Below are 22,258 nucleotides of genomic sequence, written 5' to 3' on the forward strand. Positions count from 1 at the left end.
AGCAAAGCTACAGAGAGATAGCAGTTCACACTGACTAGGATGGCAATAATCAAAAAGACAGATAATAACAAGTGTTGATAAGGATATGGAGACATTTGGGACCCTCATACACCACTGGTGGGAATGTAAAATGGTGCAGCTACTTTGGAAAATACTATGGCAGTTCTTCAGACTGTTAAACATAGTTAGCATATAACACAGTAATTTTACTCCAAGAGAATTGAAAACACGTTCATACAAAAACTTGCACAGCAGTGTTCATAGCAGCATTATTCACCAGTCGAAAGGCCGCAATGCCCATGAACTGATGAATGAATAAATGAAATATGGAATATCCATACTATCCATAATATTGTGAACATTAGTCAACGATCAAAAGGAATGAAGTACTGATGCATGCTATAACATGGATGAACCTTGAAAACATTATGCTAAATGAAAGAAGCTAGTCACAGGAAGCCACATATATTATTTAATTTATAAGAAATATCCAGAATAGGGAAGTCGAAAGGGACAGAAAGTGGATTTGCAGTTGCCTAGGATTAGGGGATTAGGGAGGAAATGGGGAATGACTGATAAATGGGTATAGGAATTTCTTTTGGGGGGGCATGAAAATATTCTAAACTTAGATTGTGCTAATGATCGCACAACTCTATAAATGTACTAAAAGCCATTGAACTGTACATTTTAAATGAATGTATTTTATGATGTTTAAAAAGAATATATACTGTATGATTGCATTTATATAAAATTCTTGAAAATGCAAGCTAATCTATGGTGATAGAAAACATCAGTTGCTTGGAGATGGGAGGCGGAGGGGGAGGGATTATAAATGCACATGCCAAAACTTTTAGTGGTGATGGATATGTTACTATCTGGATTGTGGTGATTGTTTGATGGGTGTATACATATGTCAAAGCTTATCAAATTGTATACGTCAACATGTACAGTTCATTGTATGTCAGTAGTAACTCATTTTTAAAGTAAGGCATAGCAAAAGCACGTGAAATTCACTAATATGACAAATATTTATTGGGTTACTGGTATAGCGTTAGCTCCCCCGGCTGCAATGGCAAGGAAAAGCTGAGTCCAGCCTTCAAGCCTATTGTAAGGGCACAGGCAAAGAGAGAAAAATATGATCGCAAAATGGTGTCTATAACACGAGCTCAATGGAAATACAGATAGTCCCTGACTTAGGATTTTTCGACTTTATAATGGTGTGAAACCGATATGCCTTCAGTAGAAACTGTACTTCCAGTTTTGAATTTTGATCTTTTCCTGGGCTAGTGATATGCAGTATTATATGCTCTTGTGATGCTGGGCAGCGGCAGTGAGCTGCAGCACGGAGTCAGCCACGCGATCACAAGGATCAGCCATTCTGTTTTTCACTTTTAATACAGGATTCAATAAATTACATAAGATATTTAACACTTTAGTATAAAACAGGCTTTGTTTTCCATGACTTTGCCCAACCGTAGGCTAATGTACGTGTTCTGAGCGCATTTAAGGTAACTAGGCTAAGCTGCAATGTTTGGTAGGTTAGGTGTATTAAATGCATTTTCGACTTACGATATTTCCAATTTATGATCGGTTTATTGGGATGTAACCCTATCGTAAATTGAAGAAGATCTGTATGCCCGGGGAGTTGCAGTCACCCTCACGGGGACAGATGGAGGGGAGGAGTGCTGGGGAGACTTCCTGGAAGAGGTAGCACTTGAGCTTAGCATTCAAGGGCAAATGGGGGTTACATGTAGAATGTGGGGTTTTATGATGACATAATGGTCCTTCTTCATGACACTAATGTAGGCGGAGCAGTAGTAGCATGTAGAAGGTGCTTGTTACATCTCCAGGGGACCTGATTTTATTCTGTTCATATCAAAGCCACCCTTTTTTCCCCAGGAGCCACATCACAGTGAAGTGGATTGTTGTGTTGACATGCACCTTAACAATAAATATAAAGCAAAGATATAACATCCTTCAATGCTGTTGGCAGACTTACTATTATTTAATTATTTGTGATTACATTTTTTAAGTCTGTTTGCTATGTTGTTTGCTGTGTGAGAGCCAGGACTGAGTGGCACATTCCCCATCCTGTCTCTGGCAGGTAGTGTAGTTGGCACATAGCAGGGCTTTAAAAAGATGGCTTGCTGATAGGTTTGGATTTGGGCTGGTCCAGAGCACATAAGAACACATTTGACTGATGGCTTCAGGCATGGCTCAAGCTTGTTGTGATAAAACGTATACAGTGAAGCAGTCCAGCTGTCCTGTCCCCAGCCCCGACTGCTGTCTGTCTCCTACTTCTGGCCCCAGTCATGCCAGCTGCCCCACCCTAGCCCTGCCTCCCACAAGTTTGTCCTAGTGGGTATTTGGAGACTCTTTCTTCGGGTCCAATCCCAGAGGCTCATGGGGTGAGGTTCTTCTGAGAAGGTCAGAAGCATCTGCCATTGGGTGGGCAGCTCTGACCACTGGCCTGCTCTGAGCAAGTTGGGCGTTCTTGGACCCTAGTTCAGGGACCACTGATGTGTATTTTTCTTCCTCCTCTTTCCTCTAGCACTTCTGTATGCCACCATCTTCGGGAATGTGACAACCATTTTCCAACAGATGTACGCCAACACCAACAGGTATCATGAGATGCTCAACAGCGTCCGGGACTTCCTGAAGCTCTACCAGGTTCCCAAGGGACTGAGCGAGCGAGTCATGGATTACATCGTGTCTACCTGGTCCATGTCCAGAGGCATCGACACAGAGAAGGTAAGGAGGCGACAGGCTCAGGTAAACCACTTGTCTCTCGGCTTTCCCAGGGAGACCTGAGGCTCACCTAGGGCAGTGCATCTCACACCTGACTGTGCATCTGAATTCTCCTGGGTATAGTTTTGGAATCCCAGGTCCTACCTCCAAAGATTTTGATTGCTTCCAGATCAGCGTTTCTCAAGAACCAGCAATTATGAAATATTATTTTAGAAATTGGAAAGGCAGGGGTGTCTCCTGGAGAAGAGACGGACTTGCAGTCTAACTGTCTAGGACAGGATTTCCCAGGCTGATGTGCTGATAAGAATCAGGGCCACCCAGGGTGAGATGACCAGTGTTACTGATTTTCCTTTCACCTCGGACTCCAAGATGGCACAGCATTGCTGCTGATCCGCTCTTTATTCAAACTTTTGCTATTTTGTTCATGATGGATTTTTTGCATGAATTTTGATTTTTCAGAGTATTGCCCTAAACTCTGATCTATCTTGATGACTGAGTTTTTAGCATCTCCTTAAATGTTGTGTTCAAGGCTGTTGCCTTACTCTAGTCTTGGCCCTGCTGAGAATCCCATGATCTGGTCATTAAAAACAGATTCCCAGCCACAATCCCAGATCTTTGGAATCAGAATTTTGTGGGGAGGAAAGGGGTGGAGCGGGGATTGGAAATCTGCATTTTTAACAAGTGTCCGATTTGTTAGACAAGCCTGGGAGATACCGACCAAGGGCTTGTGCCTTAAGAAGCAGTTGACTTAACCAGAGTGTCCCTTAGGCTCCTTTTTAGCTGTCAGTTTTCCCACCTGTAAAATGGAAATGGCAGTAAATATCTATCATTCTCCAAGAGTTGCATTATTCTAGATGCATTTCAATAAAGTGAAGAAAATTTGATGGTGCTGGAAAGAATAAAGATACAGTGGACTTTCGATTAATCATTTATGAATGATCTCCTTTGTAATATTTTCTATGAGCAAAGATGGAATCCTAGGTTAGTTTTTCTCTGCTTCTCAAGTCTTTTTAGTGGCACTTCTCCCTTTAATCACCATTCCTTGAGGACTCAGGGAATACTGATACCTTTCATTGTTAGAATGAGGCAAACAGAACGATATCACGATTGCAAAAATACCTTATGACACCTTCAAAGCCAAATTCAGCTGCCTTGGGGATCAGCTCTCCATGCTCCTGGCCTTTCTCCATTGGAAGAGTCAGTTGAGAGTTGACGGTTTAATGGTTTAATTGGGGAAATTTAACTAAGTTTAACTGATCCCAACTTAAACGGAACAATACCTTGATTCTGTTGAATATCTGCCATAATAACAACAGTAACCAGCTACCCTGTCTTGAAGGTGCATTAAGAGCAGATGTTTACTGCACAACTGCACGTGCCTGGCCCTGCATTCGTGCTTCGCTTAGGCTTCATGACAACTCCGCTCTTACTTCTCTTGAAGGGATGAGGACACAGCAACCCAATTAATTTTATTAATTGCCCCTGGTCACAGAGTTAAGAATGGCAGAGTCAGGGTTTGAACCCAGTTTTGTCTGACTTCAAAGCCTGTGCTTTTCCTACTATTACTTTGTTGTTGTTGTTGTTAATTTAAAACATGTACTGGAGAGAAGGAGGACAGGTCCAGGTGAAGTTGCCCTCATTTCTCAGACAGGCAGGTCGTCGGTTGGGTGGGACTTCATCCCTGGCTTTGCTAACCACTGGTGCCACCGTGCCTGTTATTTCTGCTCTGCTGTCTCAGTCAGGCCCCTGTAGCTTCTGTGGGTGCCTCTGGCAGCTGATGGAGCAGAAAGGAACTTTGATCTCTCAGCCCTGGGGCTCCCTTTCCCAGGGGCCAGGATGCCTTTGTAAATCTGGTTGTTGGGAAAGAAACCCTTTCCTGCCCTCACTGCAGGGCTGGGCTGGGTGGCTGCCCATGGGAGACAACACCCATCAGCACTGGCCCTCCCTTCCCCTCCCTGCTATCTCCCTGGAGGGCTCTGGGATTTGCCCCTCGTCCTGATCCAGATGAAAGAGGGACTATTGTGACATTCAGTGCGGAGCCCAGCCCGGCCTGGGGTGGACGCTCTTCCTTGGCAGGCAGCTCCTGGGGAGAAAGCCAGTCCCAAGGTTCTGAGCCCTTCCCTGGTTTCCCTCGCCTCCAATGCAGGTCAGAATGGTCGGTGATGACCAGGCGATGTGTGTGCGATGGAAGGGTGGGAGTGCTGGGCAACTCCGGTGTTACCAGTAATTATCTGATGACCTTGAGCACATCATTGGTCCCTCTGAGCCTCAGTGTCCTTGTCTGTGACACATGGAAACTAGATGACTTTTAAAAATAAGGCTGACCTCTAAGGCCCTTTTGGCTCTGACCTCCTGGACTTCAAAGCCTCCCTCAGGCTGACCTGCTGTTCTGCTGTGATAACAATGTCAGACATGACAGCTCCCATGCATTGAGCCCTGTCATGTGCTGGGCATCGTACCAGGACTTTCACACAGCAGCTCACGGAATCCTCTGAAGAAGTCCATACTCAAGTTAGAAGAAGAAGACTTGGGGAAAGAAGCATAGCTTCAAGTCCACACGACTAGTCCACGTGGAAGCCAGGACTTGAATCCATATCTGCTGGATCCTAAAGCCTGTTCTCGCATCCATGCTCCATCCTGCCCCCACCCCTCCTCTCCCCCAGGGAGACTCCATGAACCTCTGTGGGTACATCTCCTTGGGGCCTTCGAAGCCTCAGAGATCAGCAAGAGTGGTCTCTCCTCAAACCAAGTAGAAGGGCAGGTGGCCCAGGAAGGCTGCGGGGTCTTGAGCTGACACACCGCCTCAGAGAGAGGCGTTCAGGAGGCCCCGCCAGTGTGAAGCCAACAGAAGAATGACGGAGATGCTGATGGCCGTGAGAGTGTAATTTCTCCACTCCAAGTGCCCTGTCCTCTCCACACGTGCTTTCCCGTGGCTCTGGAGCAGTGCCCATGAATAAAGCATTATCTCCACACTCTGCCAGCAAAGCCCAGCCCAAGGGAAAGGAAACATTTAAAGGTGAAATCACCTAGAGAACAAATCTTTGTTTCAAACCACTGGGCACAGTTTTGACATGACAAGCAAGTGTTCCCCACTCCCTGGTGTTCTGCTTGGAGAGAAGAGGATCCAAATTAAAACTGCATTTCTACAGGAGTCTTGTTTTACTGAACCTGAAGGAGAAGTACTTAGTGAGTGCTCTGCCCAAGCATTGGCTGTCTGAGTTTTTCTCTGCCTCAGTCAGTCCTCCATCCCTGCTCCCAGAGAACATGCTCAGTTCCTTGGCATCCTACAGCCCCAGAGCAAGAATGCAGAGGCATATAGAGGACGGGGACCTGCATTTATTGAGTCCCTTACTGGGGCCAGGTGCTGTCCTGAGGATGTGTACTGGTAGTTATAATTTCATTTAATCCTCATAAGGCAGCATTAGCAGCATGCTTTTTTACAGAAGAAACGGAAGTGTAGAGCAGTTAAGTCACTTGGAGAGGAAAGAACTTGGATTTCAACTGTTTGACCTCCTCTTTCTAGTGCAGAGCAGGGGGCATGCAGAGGGGTGGGATTGGAGCAGAGCTGTCCTGGGCAAGGTGAGATTTGAGCTGGGTTTTGAAGGAGGCTGAGGGACTTCCAAATTCTGCACCAGATGCAGAGCCAAATGGCCTGTGCTGAGGCGGAGAAGCAGGGGTGGGGAAGTAACCAGCACCCCCAGGAAATGTCTTCACTTAACACGTTTGATTTTATACCCCCAGCTTTGTTCACAGGCTAGGACAGGAGACAGGATTATTTTAGGAACACTCCTGATTTCTCTGGAAAAGTACACTTGAAGGTGTCCTCTTGTGTTACTTCGTGCTTGCTACGTAAGGAGCTATGAATGGTTTCTTGCAAAAATTTAGTCCAGAGAAATATTTCTCTCCATAGGAAAGGCTGAGAAATTTTTATTTCTTTGGAATATGAGACCCACATGGCCTCTTACAGTTCCCGTTTTGCCTGGAGTTCCTAGACGCTGAAAGTCAAATGACAAGCCCTTTTGTGTTTGGCAGCTTTATCATATAGGAAGTGATTTGTATCTAAACTGGGCTCTGGAGTCAGACTACCTAGTTGGAGGGCCCAGCTCTGCAGTTTCCTGGCTGTGCAACTTCGAGCAAGTTATTGTTCTTTCCCGTACTTCAGTTTCCTCATCTGTAAAATGGTACCATAATAGCGCTTACATCATAGGGTTTATGTGAGGATTTCAATTAGCTTGAAAACGTAAAATCACAACTCTCCTGACTTTCCCTCTGCTTTCTTTCTTCATTGTTCTCCTTAGCACTTACTGCTAAATGTTACTTATTTTGCTTTTTATTTGCAAATAGCCCTAACCACTGAATTTTATTTATTTTGCTTTTTATTTGTCCCCTCCCACTAGATAGTAAGTCACATAAAGGCAGGGGGTTTTGTTCGCGCTACATCCTCAGAGCCTAGAATGATTCCCGGCACACAATAAGGTATTCCGTAGATGTGTGTGAAATGAATGAATGACTCCAAAGTGCCTAGCAATGCCTGGCACGTAGGAAGTGCTCCGTAAATATTACTTAATATCTTTCTTCAAATCACATCCACCTTCAATCCATCAACAGACCATGTCAGCTGTATCTTCAGAATACATTCGGAATTTGATTACTTCTCACTGGCTTCCCTGCCAGCATCCCAGTCCAAGTCCCCTCACTGCTCACCTGGACACCTGCAGGAGTGAGCTAACTCAATTCCTGGCTCCACTCCTGCCAGCCTACAGTTGGCCCTCTAACTCCACTCTGGAGCTGCAATGATCGTCTTAAAATATAGCAGATACCCTGTCACTCCCCTGCTCTAAGTTCTCCAACGCTCCCCCATTACACTCAGTACCATAATCAAGATCTTTCCATTGTTTAAAAGTCTCCACATGCTCTCGTGCTTGACGTTCTCCTGAAACCTCATCTCCCATTCCCCCGTTTCCCCTCATTCACACTGGCTATTTCTCAGGTCTCCTCACAGCCTTGGCTATTCTGCTGGAATGTTCTTCTTTCATAGGGCTCCCTCTGACACATTATATAGATGTCAGCTTGTCACCTCCTCAGAGAGGGCTTCCCGGATTTCCTGTCTAAAGGGTCCCACGTACTCCCAGCCCCCGACTCAGGCCCCCGTCCTGAGCATTTAGCACAGATTTTGGGGTCACTGCGGCTGTCTTGTCCATTGATGCCTTGAAAAGTACGGTCTAGTCTAGTGGGTGTTGCTTCCGTCCTGCGAATCAGTGAGCTGGAGGCCACACGGAGGATCCTGACACTTTTTCTCCCCATGATTGGCCAGGTCCTGCAGATCTGCCCCAAGGACATGAGAGCTGACATCTGCGTGCACCTGAACCGCAAGGTGTTCAAGGAGCACCCAGCCTTCCGGCTGGCCAGCGACGGCTGCCTGCGGGCACTGGCCATGGAGTTCCAGACGGTGCACTGCGCCCCAGGGGACCTCATCTACCACGCGGGAGAGAGTGTCGACAGCCTCTGCTTTGTGGTCTCCGGCTCCCTGGAGGTGATCCAGGATGACGAGGTGGTAGCCATTCTAGGTAGGTGTTGCCTTTGCTGGATGGAAACCTGCTGGTACCTGGGGTTGGTTTAGCTACTGCCTTCAACCAGAAATGGCTCCACAGGGCAGGACCAATGGTTGGCATCCATACATCTATCCAGCAAATATCTGAGTGCCTGTCTTGTGCCAGGCAGTGTTTGAAGCATTTGGGATGTTTCAATGAAAGAAATGGATTTTGTCCTACAGGGGCTCTACTGGGGGGAGGTGAACAAATTAGCAGACATTTGTTTACAGTGGAAGGGACACCCAACCCGGGATTCAGGTATTGGGGATGGCTTCCTGGAAGAAATGACATCTAAATTGAAACCTCAAAAGAATATGAGTTAACTTGGTGAATGGAAGGGACAAAGGAGTATTCTAAGCAGAGGGGGAAGCATGTGTGAAATCACCGCAGAGAGAGAGAGAGAGAAGTCATGATTCATTTGTACAAGTGTGTGTACTCCGTGTGGCTGGAACACGCAGAGTAAGGAGGGGTGTGGTGAGAGATGAGTCTGGGAAGGGAGCTCTGAGCAGATCTAAGGAGATCATGGCAGGCTCTGGAAGCCATGTGAAGGGACTTGGATTTTGTTTGGAGGAGCCAATGGAGGGTTTAAAGCAAGGGAGAGGCACGGTCAGATTTGTACTTTAGAAAGATAATTGTAGTTGCAGAGTTAATTAAAGGGGGAAGGCCGGGGCAGGGAGATGAGCCTGGAGACCTGTTATCTAGGGGTAAGTTGGTGGAGCCCCGAACTAATATTTGTGGAGGGCAGAGAAGCAAATGGAGTTGACATATTTAAGAAGTAGAATCAACAGCACCTGATGATGGTTTGGCTGTGGGAAGAGAGGGAAGTCAATGAGGACCGCAAGATCTCTCACTTGGAAGCTTGGGAGGTGGAGTGCCATGCCCTGTAATAGGGAGTGTGCAGGGAGGAGGAATGGCATGGGAGAACGTGTGGGTATTTGGCATTTGAGCATCGGTGGCCTTTGAGAGATTCATCTGGTTGCCTGAGGCAGCTGCAGAACAGCTCTTTAGTGGGGGCATGTTTACCTCTCTGAGGGGGCAAGCCCTCCTAATAATACCCATCACTGATGGTCATCTCTTCTGTATCAGGCATTTTACATACAGAGTCTCAGTTCATCTTTACAGTAACCCTATGAAGTAGTTTTATTATCCCCATTTTGTAGATGAGACACTGACAGCTCAGAGAGTTTGGGGAACTTTCCCAAGTCTTCATAGCTGATGAGGTCCATGAAGCCAGCATCCTGGGGTCCCTCTGAGTCCAGAACCTCTGCTCTGATCCACTTAGCAATACTTCATTCCCAGTGTTAGTATGTAGTTTGCTGGCCCATTCAATTGCCAGACACTGCTAGACATTGTGGACTTTTTTTTTTTTTTTAAATCTTTGGGTGTGCTTTCTTAGGAAACTGAGGCAGGGAGACATTGTTACACTGAAGTTAGACTTGAGATTCAAACCAAGTATCAAGACATAGATAGTATTTTTTTTTTCTAAAGCCTAAACTTTGTTTTCTGCTTGATTTGAGACTATATGATATGCAGCTTCTTTTCTCCCCTGACCCTGAGCCAACTTGTCCTCTTGATTATATTCTACTCAGGTTAATCCAAGGATGTTTTGTATTCCTTCAGTGTGTGCTGGCAGATGGTGGGAGGGAGACTGGGATAGAGATTCAGTGGGGGATGGAGGCTGAAACTGTTTGTCGAAATAAGTTTTGGATTCCTAGTGTCCACTGAACTCTACAGACAGGATTATTATTCTGTTCTTTGCCTTTCTCATCCATAGAGACATGAGATTTGACTGTGTGTAAGGAACAGCACACATTAAGGGTAAAGCCATTGCTTTAGTATCACTGCAGGGAAGGGATACTTATCTCTACCTTTAATACTAATCAGTGTCCCCAATAAAGAGGACTTTCCTTCAGTGATAGCTCTCTCAGGACATTTGCCTGGCTGGGAAGAAGAGTCACTAGTGACTAGTGGACTTTCCTTTGAATTTGAATTTGATCCTTTAGTGTAGGGCATCTTTCACCCATTCCCTTCACTGATAGCTCACCATATGCCTTTCCAAGGAATCTAGCCTCAGACCAGTGCCATCACCCTTACATATTCATGCTCAGGGCTTCCTTATCGACACCTCACCACCCCCCCACGCCCCAAGCTAAACAGCTGCACTATTAGGGGTTGGGTTTGGACACCTAGGCATGGAAATAGGAAGAGCTGCAGAGGGTGAGGAAGGCAAATGATTACTTCCCAGCCCCGTCTCATTTCTCCTCAGCCCGGGCTTCTTGTGGGGAAGCAACCAGGGCTTGGTTCAATTTTGATTTATTTGGTCAATTAACTACTTCTCCAAGTCCAGCGCTCCGCCTCGGGCCCTCCTGGGCATCCTGCCAGCTCTAGCCAGCAGCGTGGATGGGGCCTCCGAAATAGCTCAGCAGCTTCAGATTCAAAGTGGTTGCTGCCCTCAAGCTGTCCAGACTTGAAAAAGCAGGTATCCCCAGGAGCCAGATTGGGTCCAGAAAGTAGGTCCAAGCTTGACGTCCTGAAGAATCTTTGACATTTCAAGAGGCTCTCATTCTTTAAAAGGATAACACAGGTCCTTTGAATGAACTTGACCTCTGGGCCAAGAGGTGTAAGAGAGTCCAAGCTCTTTTTCCCTTGGAAACTTCAGAGTTTTGTTGTTGTTGTTTTCCTCTAATTAGAGTACCTTCTGCTCAATGAACTGAAATCAATTTGTTCTCCTAGAGAGGGTTTAAGCATCCAATAGCTATTAGAACTAGATCTTTAGTGTCCTTTGATGCCTTTCAGTTCAATCCAACTGAAATTTATTGAGGCAACTGTCTCAGAGGTGGGAATGCATCAGTGGATCAAACATGAGCCCAGCCTTCAAGGAGCTGCTGCAAGGAGCTCCTCAAGGAGGAGACTGACATTATTTAAAAGGCACCAGTCACACTGCTTGGCAACTATTATCATAGAGAGAATACAGGTGCTTCTAGAAGGTTATAGGACATGTAACTATTGAGCAGCTACTGTGTACCCAGTTGCTCCAATGAGAATAGCCAGGGAATCCTTAGTTACCATAAAACAGGAGGCTTTTGGAAAAAGCCCAGAACTCATCCATCTCATTCCTTTGGTCTCTAGTCTCTTGTTATCAGTTCACTCATTTACACTCTGCTCATTTGTTTCCTCCTTCCAGTTCTAACATTCCACCCCCATTCTCTGTTTAATTTTAGCACAGACTCCAAACATGAGGAAAAGGGTCAGGACTCATAACTGAGTGTGTTTAGTATGTGTTAAAAATAAAACCCTTTCTAATAAAAGTTTTCTAGAAAAGTGTTTTTCAGACTTTCTTAACTCAATGTCTATTGTATTACGAACTAATGAACACATGTGCACACACACAATTATACATAAAACTCAGCACTTAACTCTTGTTGCATGAAATGCAACCTCGTGTTTTCTACTAGATTCTGTTCACTTTCATTTAAAAAGAAATTGACTGTCATGACCCACCAAATTACTTACTTGCCCTGCTCTCAGCCCACAGTTTAAAAACGTGGTCCCACAAACACAGACGATCTCTCTCCTGGATCGAAAGCCATGCTTTCAACTAGATGATCTCCTGTGTTCTCCTTTCCCTCTGAGGTTCTCTGCCTGATTTTTGAGGTGATACCCTCCAAATCTCCTTTTGGAACTCTCTTAGAAATCACTTTGTGGCTTCTCTAATTTACTTTCTTGGCTCTTTGAAATAAATTCAGGCCTTTAGCCTGTGCATTTTATTCATTAGATTTTTTTTAAAGTAATCTTCTTCTAGTTTTTCACAGATATCAAAATAAAAAGTCACAAGTCCTCATTCTGTCCCTGCCCCAGTGGTACTTAGCATCTTAGCATCTGCAAGTAAGTTGTTATCTCAGTTCTGTGTTAGTTGACCAGTGTAAATGAGGGTTGAGCTTTCATCAGGGCTCAGCTTGAGTGTGATCCATCTCTCTGTGTTTCCATCTTATAAGTGCAGTGTTTAAATGCTCCTGTTTCACTGTGATTTAGAATCCCTGTAGTAACTTTTATGGGCTTTGCATTTTAATACTTAATTTATATTTTAATCTCAGATCATCTTGTAGCTTTTTGTTTTGTTTTGGTTCATCGTCTTGGGCAAGACAGACGTTTTTGTTGCCAGGTTACACTGAGTAGTTGAAAGAGCCCTGGACCTGGGACTAGAGATTTAACTGTAACCCCAGTGCTGCACTAACTCCCTGCAGGAGTTGCCACTGACTGGTTAAGTCTCTAAGGCCTCCTGTGGTTCTGCTAAGACCATCACACGGCATCAATTGCATGTTTACTCATCTGTCGCCTGTAAGCTGAGGTCCTTTGGTTTCATATCTCTGGCAGGGCCCAGCGCATGGAAGGTACTGGGGGCTGTTTGCTGAATTGAGCTGAATTGAATTGAAAGGTAGAGGCTGGGCTGTGAAGGGCCTCATAGTCCAGAATAAGGGGCTGGACTTTATCCTGGGGGGTTGAGGGGTCCAGAGAGGGTTTTAAACATGGGAATGACATGAAGATTTGGGTTCCACAAATATAGAGGCATGGAGGCTAACAAGGAGGCTCAGGTGAGAAATCGACCCCCGGGTGGAGAGATGGAGGCACCAGCAACAGAAGAAGCCAGTCAGGAGGAAGAGGTGGTGAGAGGGAAAGGTGATGAGCTGGGTTTGACTTGTTGCATTTAAAGGCCAGTGGGGTATCCAAGTGGAGTGTTTAACAGCTACTCAGAAAGGCAGGTCTGGAACTGGGAAAAGAAGCCAGGGCTCAAGGCAGAGATTTAGGATTCATAGGAAAGAATAGGAACTTGGGGAGAAAAAAATAGGTGCAGAGTTAATAGAGCTTTCTAAAGGAAATTCTCATAACTTTAGAGCCCACACAGAGGGGACTGGTTAAATCAAAAAATATGGTAAATCAAGGCAGTTGTTATGATGATGGTATAAGAAGTTTGACTGGAATGCAAAATGTTTCAAATATAATGTTAAGTGGAGAAAAAAGCAGAGTATATAACTATATATGCAGTAACTGTCACTACATAAAAATGCATATGAGTGGAAGAAAGATGGAAAGTGTACCAACACATTAACTGAAGCTTTCTGCATGGTGGTCTTAAGAGCCAATATTTTCTACTTTTCAATATATTTCATTTATTTTATACAATGCACACATATCCTTTTATAAACAAAAGGGGGAAAATCAAGTCAATTTTGAATTCTTATCTGTAGCCATCCTGAAAAATTATCACCTGCTTTCAGTGGAAGATTTGCGATCTGTTCACTTAGTGGAGAGACATTTGGCTAATTTAATTTTATCTAACTGCAGTTGTGAAGAACAGAAGGAGAATTGTCATGATGTTTCCAAGCCACTGCTTTAATGTAACCATTTATGTGTGGGCCCCCCTTCAGATAGCTATGCCAACATTGTTTCCTCAGACTCAGTATAGTCTCCAGGAGGAAGGCTGGTGACCCATATTGGGGTGAAATTTTAATTCCGCTAAGGAGAGCATTTGTATCATAGGGTAATTTCTAACATCCATCATTTTTATTTCTTCTTTTTAAATAGGTCCATAAATTTTCAGCTCAGCATTAAGCTGGATCAGAGTGAATTACAGGAGTTTTTCTGAGCAGGTCAGCAAATTCCTTCTGGAGTCAGGCTGACAATGTAGCCACCTGAGGACACCAAGGTTCTTGCACTTGGACTGGGGGCCAGTCCTGTTCTCAAAGTCATCCATCCTAAGTCATTCATAGTCTTTCAAATCCTGTCCCACCTTACATTATTCCACTCAGACCCATCTTTTCATTGATCTATTGATTAGTTCATTCCATAAAAATGCCAGGGGTAGTGCTGGGTCTTGGAGATACAACAGTGAACCAGACATACACTCCTGGCATAGAACTAACAGTCTCACCAGGGAAACAGACAAGTGACTATGCAGTTTCACATATAAAATAGAGTGCCAAGAGTTGTAATAAGAGTACGAACAGGGTGCTAGGGGAGCTTATAAGACAGGCATCTAATTCAGCCAAGCCAGAAGAAATCAAGGAAGGCTTCCTGACAGCGGTGGCATCTGAGCTGAGACTTCCATGATGAACTGAATTCCACCAGGTGCGTGGGAGTGGGGTGTGCTGAGCATAGGGGATTAAAGAGAGAGTGTTCCCTGGCAGAGGGGCAGCATCTGCGAAGACTTTAAAAGAGAAGAGTCACAAAATTGCATTTGTGTTTAGAAAGATCATCCTGGCTGCTGTGAAGAGAATGGATAGCAGGCAGGGAGACCAGTGAGAAGGGTGCTGAGAGATGAGAGAGGCCTGAACTGACTTAACAGCAGTGGGAATGGAGAAAAGTAGACAGATCCAAGAGATATCTGATAAATAAAATTATCAGAGCTTGGTCATTTATTGAATATGGAGACAAGCAAGAGGGTGGAATCTTCAATAACTTGGACAACTTTCACAGGGAGGAGAAACACTGGAGGATGGGCAGGTTTCCCTGGGAGCAGGACCAGTTCCAGTTTTGAATCTGTGGACTTGAGCTAAGTTCAAGTATCCAGTGGGAGATTCTGTGGACTCGGAAGAGAGATCGAAGCTCGAGGTATAAACCTGGAAATCATTGTGATCCAGGTGACAATTGAAGCTAAGGGAGAGGCTGAGAAAACTCGAGGAGAGAGAGGAGGGTAAGAAGCAACAAGGTCTAGAGCAGAGCCCCAAGGAATACCAGTTAATATATGACACATGTAGGAGTCCCGAGATGGACCGCCATCAGAGGGGGAGAGACCGGAAGAGTGGGATGTCCCAGAAACCAAGGAGGGGCAGAAAAGGGCATTTTCAAATGCTACAGAACCACATTTCAGTGACTAGAAGATGCCATGGATGATAAGACACACCAGTATTCTATGGCCCACTGAGAGACAATGCTGCCAATTAAACTGTGACATATCATTGATTGTAAGGCATCTTCTGATTTCAGAGATAAAAAATGCTAAACAACTTAAGTATATCTTAGAATTAAAGAGCTTTAATATGGTGAGGACTAAAAACTATCTTTTAGGCTGTTATCAGGAAAAGAGTTATTGACCACGGTGAGAGTAATGTTGAGTATAGGGTCAGAAGCAAGATTAGAGGAGCTTGAGAAATGAAGAGAGTGGCAGTTGGGTTCAGGGGTGCTTCATAATTTGCATACATCTCTCCCAGAGCTCTGAACCAAGAGAGAGATAATAAATAAGATGGGTACCAGTCAAAATATCACCTTTTATTTTTGTGATAAAGCTAATGTCAGAGAATATGCATTACATTTGCATCCAAGAAGGCGTCCCAATATTAAGCCCCAGGATTAGACCCACCCTTGTGTTGCTGACCAGCACAAGCCTACCCCTGTGTGGGTCTGCCCTGTATCTCTGGTGGCAGGAGGGACAGAGAGAGCAAGCAGGCAGATCCCAAGGAGAGCGAAGGGGCTGGCCTGCACACGTGCAGGGTCTCCTCCCAAACTCATTAATCAGATGAGGGCACGAGAGAGGCCAGGAGTGTGGTGCACCTGAAGCTGTCTTCTGGGCAGGAAACATCAGGAATAGGAACAAATCATTCCCCCCTTGATAGTCAGAGCATGGAGGCAGTGTAAATAACACTGCCACGAAATTGAGCCCTGAAAGAAAGGAGAACATAGCCCAAACCAGCTCTCTTCATTCCTGACCATCCAGCTTTCCCCCTGCTGTTTGAAGGGATTATCCATCTCTTTCATGTATCTGAATTCTCTTGCCTCACCGTAGAAGGCTAGCTCCGTTCCCTTTTGCTCTATGAAATCTCTCTAGTTCTGCCTAGACTAGCCTCCCACATATCTTGGTATTACATTTTTGTTTGTTTTAACTTCACGGTTACATGTAAGTTTTGTCTCATATTGTAAGCACCTTGAACGTAGAGATGATGTCCTATCTTTTTGTTCTATCTCCTTTAATTGCTGGAACACTGCCTGATCCATAATAGGTCAGGCCAAATTGCCGAACTGGTTTGAATTGTGTGCAGAAGGATGGTGAGACGTAACCCCACCTTTGGGAACTCCCAATTTCATAGCTGCCTGGGAGAATCAGAGGCAGTTCACATCACACCTGGTGTATGACGTTACAGATTCTCGTGCGGGTTTCATTAACCAGATATGTGGCTGAACCACACCATGGTCCCATTCCTAACACAGAGATGGTTTGCAGAAGAGCAGAACAATTGTTCTCCTTTGTACCAACTTCAAAAGAAAACAATTGTTTCTTGAACATCTCTGAACTCTCCTACAAAGCCTAACGTGAGACCAAACCTTTCTAGAAGGAGACGCCCCTCTGAGAAGTGGGGTGAACTGCACACCTGTCCCTGGAGCCATGCCTCCTGAGCATCTCCAGTCCCTGCTTTCTCTGTCAACAAAAAAAATCCAGTAAAACATGTTAGCTCAGCACCTGACATCACAACACAATCTGGCACTTAAAGCTAAGGCTTTTATTCCTAGTAGTAGATCTTCATGGCTTGGATGGGAAGGCAGATGGATGAGATTTCCACCATGTCTGTCTGTCTTTGATGTACATTCTCATGTCTCTAAACTGCAGCAGATGATGCAGAGGTCACAGACTGCCAGCAGCATTTTTTTTCCCAGTAAGAACAAGAAGGGCTTGGTGGTTTCACTACAGATAAGAGGAGGCAAAATTTACGAGGTGTCAGAACTCTGCTTAGCTACTGTCCCCCATGGTCTCAGATAATGCAAGGGAAATGTCCATAAGCGCATGCGGGAGACTTAACTATTCCAAAATTAGCTTGAAGGCCTGGACTTTAGCACCTTTGGGGTGAGGTACATGGTGGATGCCTGAAGCAGGGTCCCTGGCCAGTGCCTGGCCTCATGCACAGGGACCCCTCAGCAGATCCTGGCCCCCTGTCCATAGTCAGGGCTGGTGTGGGAGGTGGGTGGGTACCACCAAGGTGTTTAGCTCAAGTCGTTGGAGCTTTTGCTCTGAATGTGCTGCCAGAACGTGCCTCCATCGTCATGTCCATCTGATCCTTCAGAGGTGCGGAAGCCCGTGCTTTTTCCTGGAGCAGGTGAAGAAAGCAGATGTGTGTATACCTGCCCCCACAGAACCCAATACACTGTACTGCCCCAGTGGACCGTGGACTCCTGAATTGGCGAGGATGTGGATTCAGCTGCTCCAGCAAAAACCCTAAATAATAGAAGCTTACACAAGACAGAAACTTGTTTTTCTCTTGTGGAGCCAGCTGTCCAGGTATAGAGGGCTGGTGTGGCGACTTCATGGTGTCAGGCACCCAACCTCCTTCTAGCCTGTTGCTTCATCCTAATGAGGTTGTCACCTTGGCTTCCTGGTCCAAGAGAGCTCACATCTTGTTCCAGCCAGGAGGAAGCGGGGAGAGAGGAAGGGCAGGGCATGACCCTAGAGGTGGTACACATCCCTCTGCACCCCTCCCCTTTACCAGAGCTCAGACAAATGGCCACATTTAGCTGTAGTGCAGTCTTTCTTCTGGTAATCCTGTGCCCAACTATAAGGCATGGGTTTTATTTCCATAAAAGGAGAGAATTGGTTCTGGGGAACATGTGGATTCCTAGGCCATGACTCCTTAAGGTCAAGGCTGTCCCTCCTTTACCCTCTTTCCCATCACCTAACATGGTGCCCACCCCAGGTAGAGCTCCCTAAATGTTGACTGAAGAGGGGGCTGCTTGGGAGAGGGGATGCAGAAGACAACCCACTGGGAGCATTTCGTGGCCTCTCCCAGTGTGGAGGCTGCGTGGCAGCGGGGGGAAAGCCCATGGATCACGGACAATCATTTAAACCTCTCTGGAGCTCTCTCTTCTCTTTAAAACGGGGCTGACGATCCCTGTGGAATTTGCTTCACAGGGCTGTTATAGAGGACTCTTCTTTTATTGTGGCAACTATTTTTTGAGCACCTACTCTGTTGCAAGCACAGTGCTATGTACTTTGTTCACATTATTTCATGTGAGCCTTAAAACAGCCCTGTGAGGCGGGTGTTATTACCCACATTTTCTAGCTGAGTGAATTGAGACTGGGAGAGGTTACTAAGATGCCTAGTGCCTTTGCTTTATTTATGCATCCAACAACCATTGAACGCCAGCTGTGTGCCCAAGACCCTGCTGGGGACCCGGCAGTGACAAGGATGAGGAGTGTTTGCAGAGTGCAGGGGCACACGTGATGGGGAGCTGCTCTGGTCAAGGGTCAAGGAAGAGGTGTGGGTGTAGTTCGAGGCATGACAAGGGGTTATCCAGACCAAGGAGCAGGGCGGAATGTCTGAGGCTGTGCTGACACGGCCCAGAGGTGAGCTGGGAGCCAGACTTGGAGGGAGTCTGAGAACCCACTGTGACTGGAGGCAGAGAGTGAGGGGGAGGGGCTGGCAGGGACTGCTCCTGCACCCAGCAAGGCAGACCTGAGCTTGAAGCCAGCTTGTCTGGCCCTGAAGCCTATGTTGAAAGAGTGGATGATAAAGCACTTGGAAAATGTGCTGGGGGAAGTACCAGGGAGGAGGAGATTTGGGCAAGTTCTCTTTGTGTCTTAGACATGATTCTGAGGACCCAGGAGAGGACCTGGATTTCACATGCCTGGTGTCTATCCTGAATCCAGGAGGTCTGAGAACTCTCCCTGTCCTCATCCTCATCCTCATCCTCCTGAACTATCCAGTTCAGTGGGTGTGCACAGTCTGCTCAGGACTTGCCTGGAGGGATTAATCCAGCTTCTTTGTTATGTCCCATAAGCAGAATTATCCCAAGGGCCAAGAGAGAGAATGGCTCTCCCTCAGAGCCTCTCTCGACTGTGCCAGGATCTCTGCAGTCACATTTCACCGTCCTGATGCAGTGAGTGACAAGGCCCCTCTAGTCTCGAGATGGCTTGAGGGCAGAGGACTTCCTGATTCCCCAGAGAGGAGGAATAAAGGCACTAGGGATGGCTCTCACTGCAGTCCATATTCCTGGCACCTCTCTCAGCACCCTGGGTGGAGCTTCTAGCAGCGTTGGTATCACATGCTCACTGCAGAGTCTGGAAGGTGCTTAGATGAGTTTGCAGCTGAATGAGGAGATCAGGCATTTTCCTCAAAGGATTACAAAATATACTGTACACACTCATCCCTGCAGGCAAGTGAAGGAGCAGATAATCCAAAACCTGGAGAACCCAGAGGCTTCCGAATGGCTTTCAGTCCTGCTAAAGAGACATATCATGTGCCTCAGGGCCTTTGCACGTGCTGTTCCCGCTCCCTGGACTCATCTCTGTGCTATGTTTTTATGCTGGTTCACTGGAACTCATCCTTTAGGTCTCAGCTCAGACGCCACATCTTCCTGGAAGCCTGAGCTTGAGCCGGATACCCCTCCTGTACCCTGCGCATCATAGCCCCTAACATGTTAGAATCACCTGAGTCTCTCTCAACTCCACGGCATCTGTCATCCCACTGCTATACCTCAGCACCCTGAGCAGTGCCTGCCAAGAATTGCATGAATGACCGAATCAGTTCTTTCTCAGTGGTGTGGGCCTAGAAATGGCTGATGATTTTAGCAGCATATGATGACTTTAACTGCAGAATTATGTTTTGCTTAGTACAGGATACCACTGTGAGTGGTCTTTATAAGAGAACATGATAGGGAATAGTGAAGAGAAGCAGCTGGAATTTCAGCTCTGACCCCTCTGGTCCGCCAAGCTCACTCACAGCCAGTCTTTTAAAAATGGGGCTTTTTCTGGAGTGTTCTAAACTCGGTTGTCCATTTCTGCAACTCTTTAATATTCAGTAGGCTGTGGATCGTCTCAGTTCCCCGAGTCCCAGCACCTCTTGAATTGTCCCCAATCACCCCTCTTAACCCTCCCAACCCCCCACTCCCATCTTCCTTCCTGCTTCAGCCTCTGCAAGTGGCTGTTCCAGCCTTTGCCCTTCACGACACCACATTGTCTACAGGGTGTTTGTTTCCTCCTGTGCTGGACCCCTTGCAGAGATCTCCCCTCCCTCTCTCCTGGTGCCACCTTAGCCCTGTGTCCCAACTCCCACCTCTGTTTTGTGAATGTTCCTCAGCCCCACGTTTGTACCCCAGAGGGCTGTTTATGTCTATGGCAAAAGTGGAGGCTCAGTAAAGAAAGCTGCATATAATTGGGGGTAGGAGGGGAAGAGGATTAATTATCACCGGGGTGTTTGCTTGAAGTTTTAATGAGACTGCCTTTCCTTTATTCCCCCTCCCTTTTTTCCTTTTTCTTTCCCCCCCAGCTCAGAATATCCACTTAGAATGTCTTTTAGAATCTTAGAACCTTAGGTTTTAACATTCTGCACCCAGCGCCTCAGTGTAATAAATAAATCAATAAGCTGAGGGTCTCAAGAAGTTTGATTGCCGAGTGCATTGGGGTACCTTTTGTTCTTTGGCAAACGATCATTTCACACTAGGGAACAAGAGATGAATGTGGTTATAGAGTTTGTCCTGGCCTCTGATTCGTAACCCTGACCTGGGAAATCATTATTCCAGTGATGTGTGTAACTTACAAGCAGCCTGCCAAATGCTCTACGTCCTTCCCTTTGACAGTTTTCCCAAGTTATATGTGTCATAACTTTATATCTCATTTGCCAGAATAGTCTTGGGTTTGTTTTGAATCTGACAGGTCCTCTGACACCACATTCTTAAATCTCACTAAGAGGTCATTTATACCAAAAAGGCTGCCTTGACAGGAAGAAAGATTTTATGATTTTCAGTTTGGGTTGAAAATCAAATGCAAGTTATGACAACACTGAGACTTCCTAGACCCTACAAGTTAATCATGATTTTCTTACCTTGAAATACCTTTTGTAGTGGGAACTAGTCTCCATTTATTGTTTCTGTCAAAACCTTTGATTGGAATACTCTTCACAATGGGAATATAGTCATTTCTAAAGATGCACTGATTTATTTCCTGGAGCGTTTCAAACACAATATGTTTGCCCTTTGCTGTATGCAGTAGATATGCTCCTGAAGACTTGTTTATAAACTGAATTTTTAAAGATAAACTCATGTTAAATGTGCATGAGGGGCTATTATTTTACTTTATGGGTTCTTTTATAATTAGAAAGACTACTCCTAATTCATTTGAGAATGTTCACATATTGGGTTTTGTTTAAATGAAGTAAAATTTTTCTGATTACAAAATATTATACTTTAATTGAGTAAAAACATAAACAAGGAAAATCACAATTTGTAAATCCACCTCCCCATCCCCAGGTAACACAGTTAATATTTTGATGTATTTCCATTGAGTCTTTTTTTATGTCCATTCTTATGACATGGGAACATAAGGACTACATTGCTAACTGACCCACATTTCCCCACTTCGTGTCTTCAACAATTTTCCGTCATATTTTTTTTCTGTAGCTTTTTTTTTGAACTTTATTTATTTTTTTATACAGCAGGTTCTTATTAGTCATCCATTTTATACATATTACTGTATACATGTCAATGCCAATCTCCCAATTCATCACACTATCATCCCCCCCTGCCACTTTCCCCCCTTGGTGTCTATACGTTTCTTCTCTACATCTGTGTCTCAATTTCTGCCCTGCAAACCGGTTCATCTGTACTATTTTTCTAGGTTCCACATATATGCTTTAATATATGATATTTGTTTTTCTCTTTCTGATTTACTTCACTCTGTATGACCGTCTCTAGATCCATCCATGTCTCAACAAATGACATAATTTCGTTCCTTTTTATGGCTGCGTAATATTCCACTGTATATATGTACCATGTCTTCTTTATCCATTCATCTGTTGATGGGCATTTAGGTTGCTTCCATGACCTGGCTATTGTAAATAGTGCTGCAGTGAACATTGGGGTGCATGTGTCTTTTTGAATTATGGTTTTCTCTGGGTATATGCCCAGTAGTGGGATTGCTGGGTCATATGGTAATTCTATTT

The 22,258-nt window shown here is 45.3% G+C and overlaps 1 protein-coding gene across 2 annotated transcripts in view; it reads left to right on the forward strand.

Moving 5' to 3' along the window:
• The window catches only part of KCNH1 (potassium voltage-gated channel subfamily H member 1), a 422,184-nt gene that overhangs the window by 291,010 nt on the left and 108,916 nt on the right, over positions 1-22,258 (forward strand). For both annotated transcript variants that reach the window (XM_067032186.1, XM_067032191.1), the window contains exons 8-9: positions 2,552-2,751; positions 8,063-8,315. In XM_067032186.1, coding sequence (XP_066888287.1) covers positions 2,552-2,751; positions 8,063-8,315 — 453 coding nt within the window. The remainder of the gene's footprint in view (positions 1-2,551; positions 2,752-8,062; positions 8,316-22,258) is intronic.

Source organism: Kogia breviceps, chromosome 1, assembly GCF_026419965.1.
Source record: "Kogia breviceps isolate mKogBre1 chromosome 1, mKogBre1 haplotype 1, whole genome shotgun sequence".
Classification (NCBI taxonomy): Eukaryota; Metazoa; Chordata; class Mammalia; order Artiodactyla; family Physeteridae; genus Kogia; species Kogia breviceps.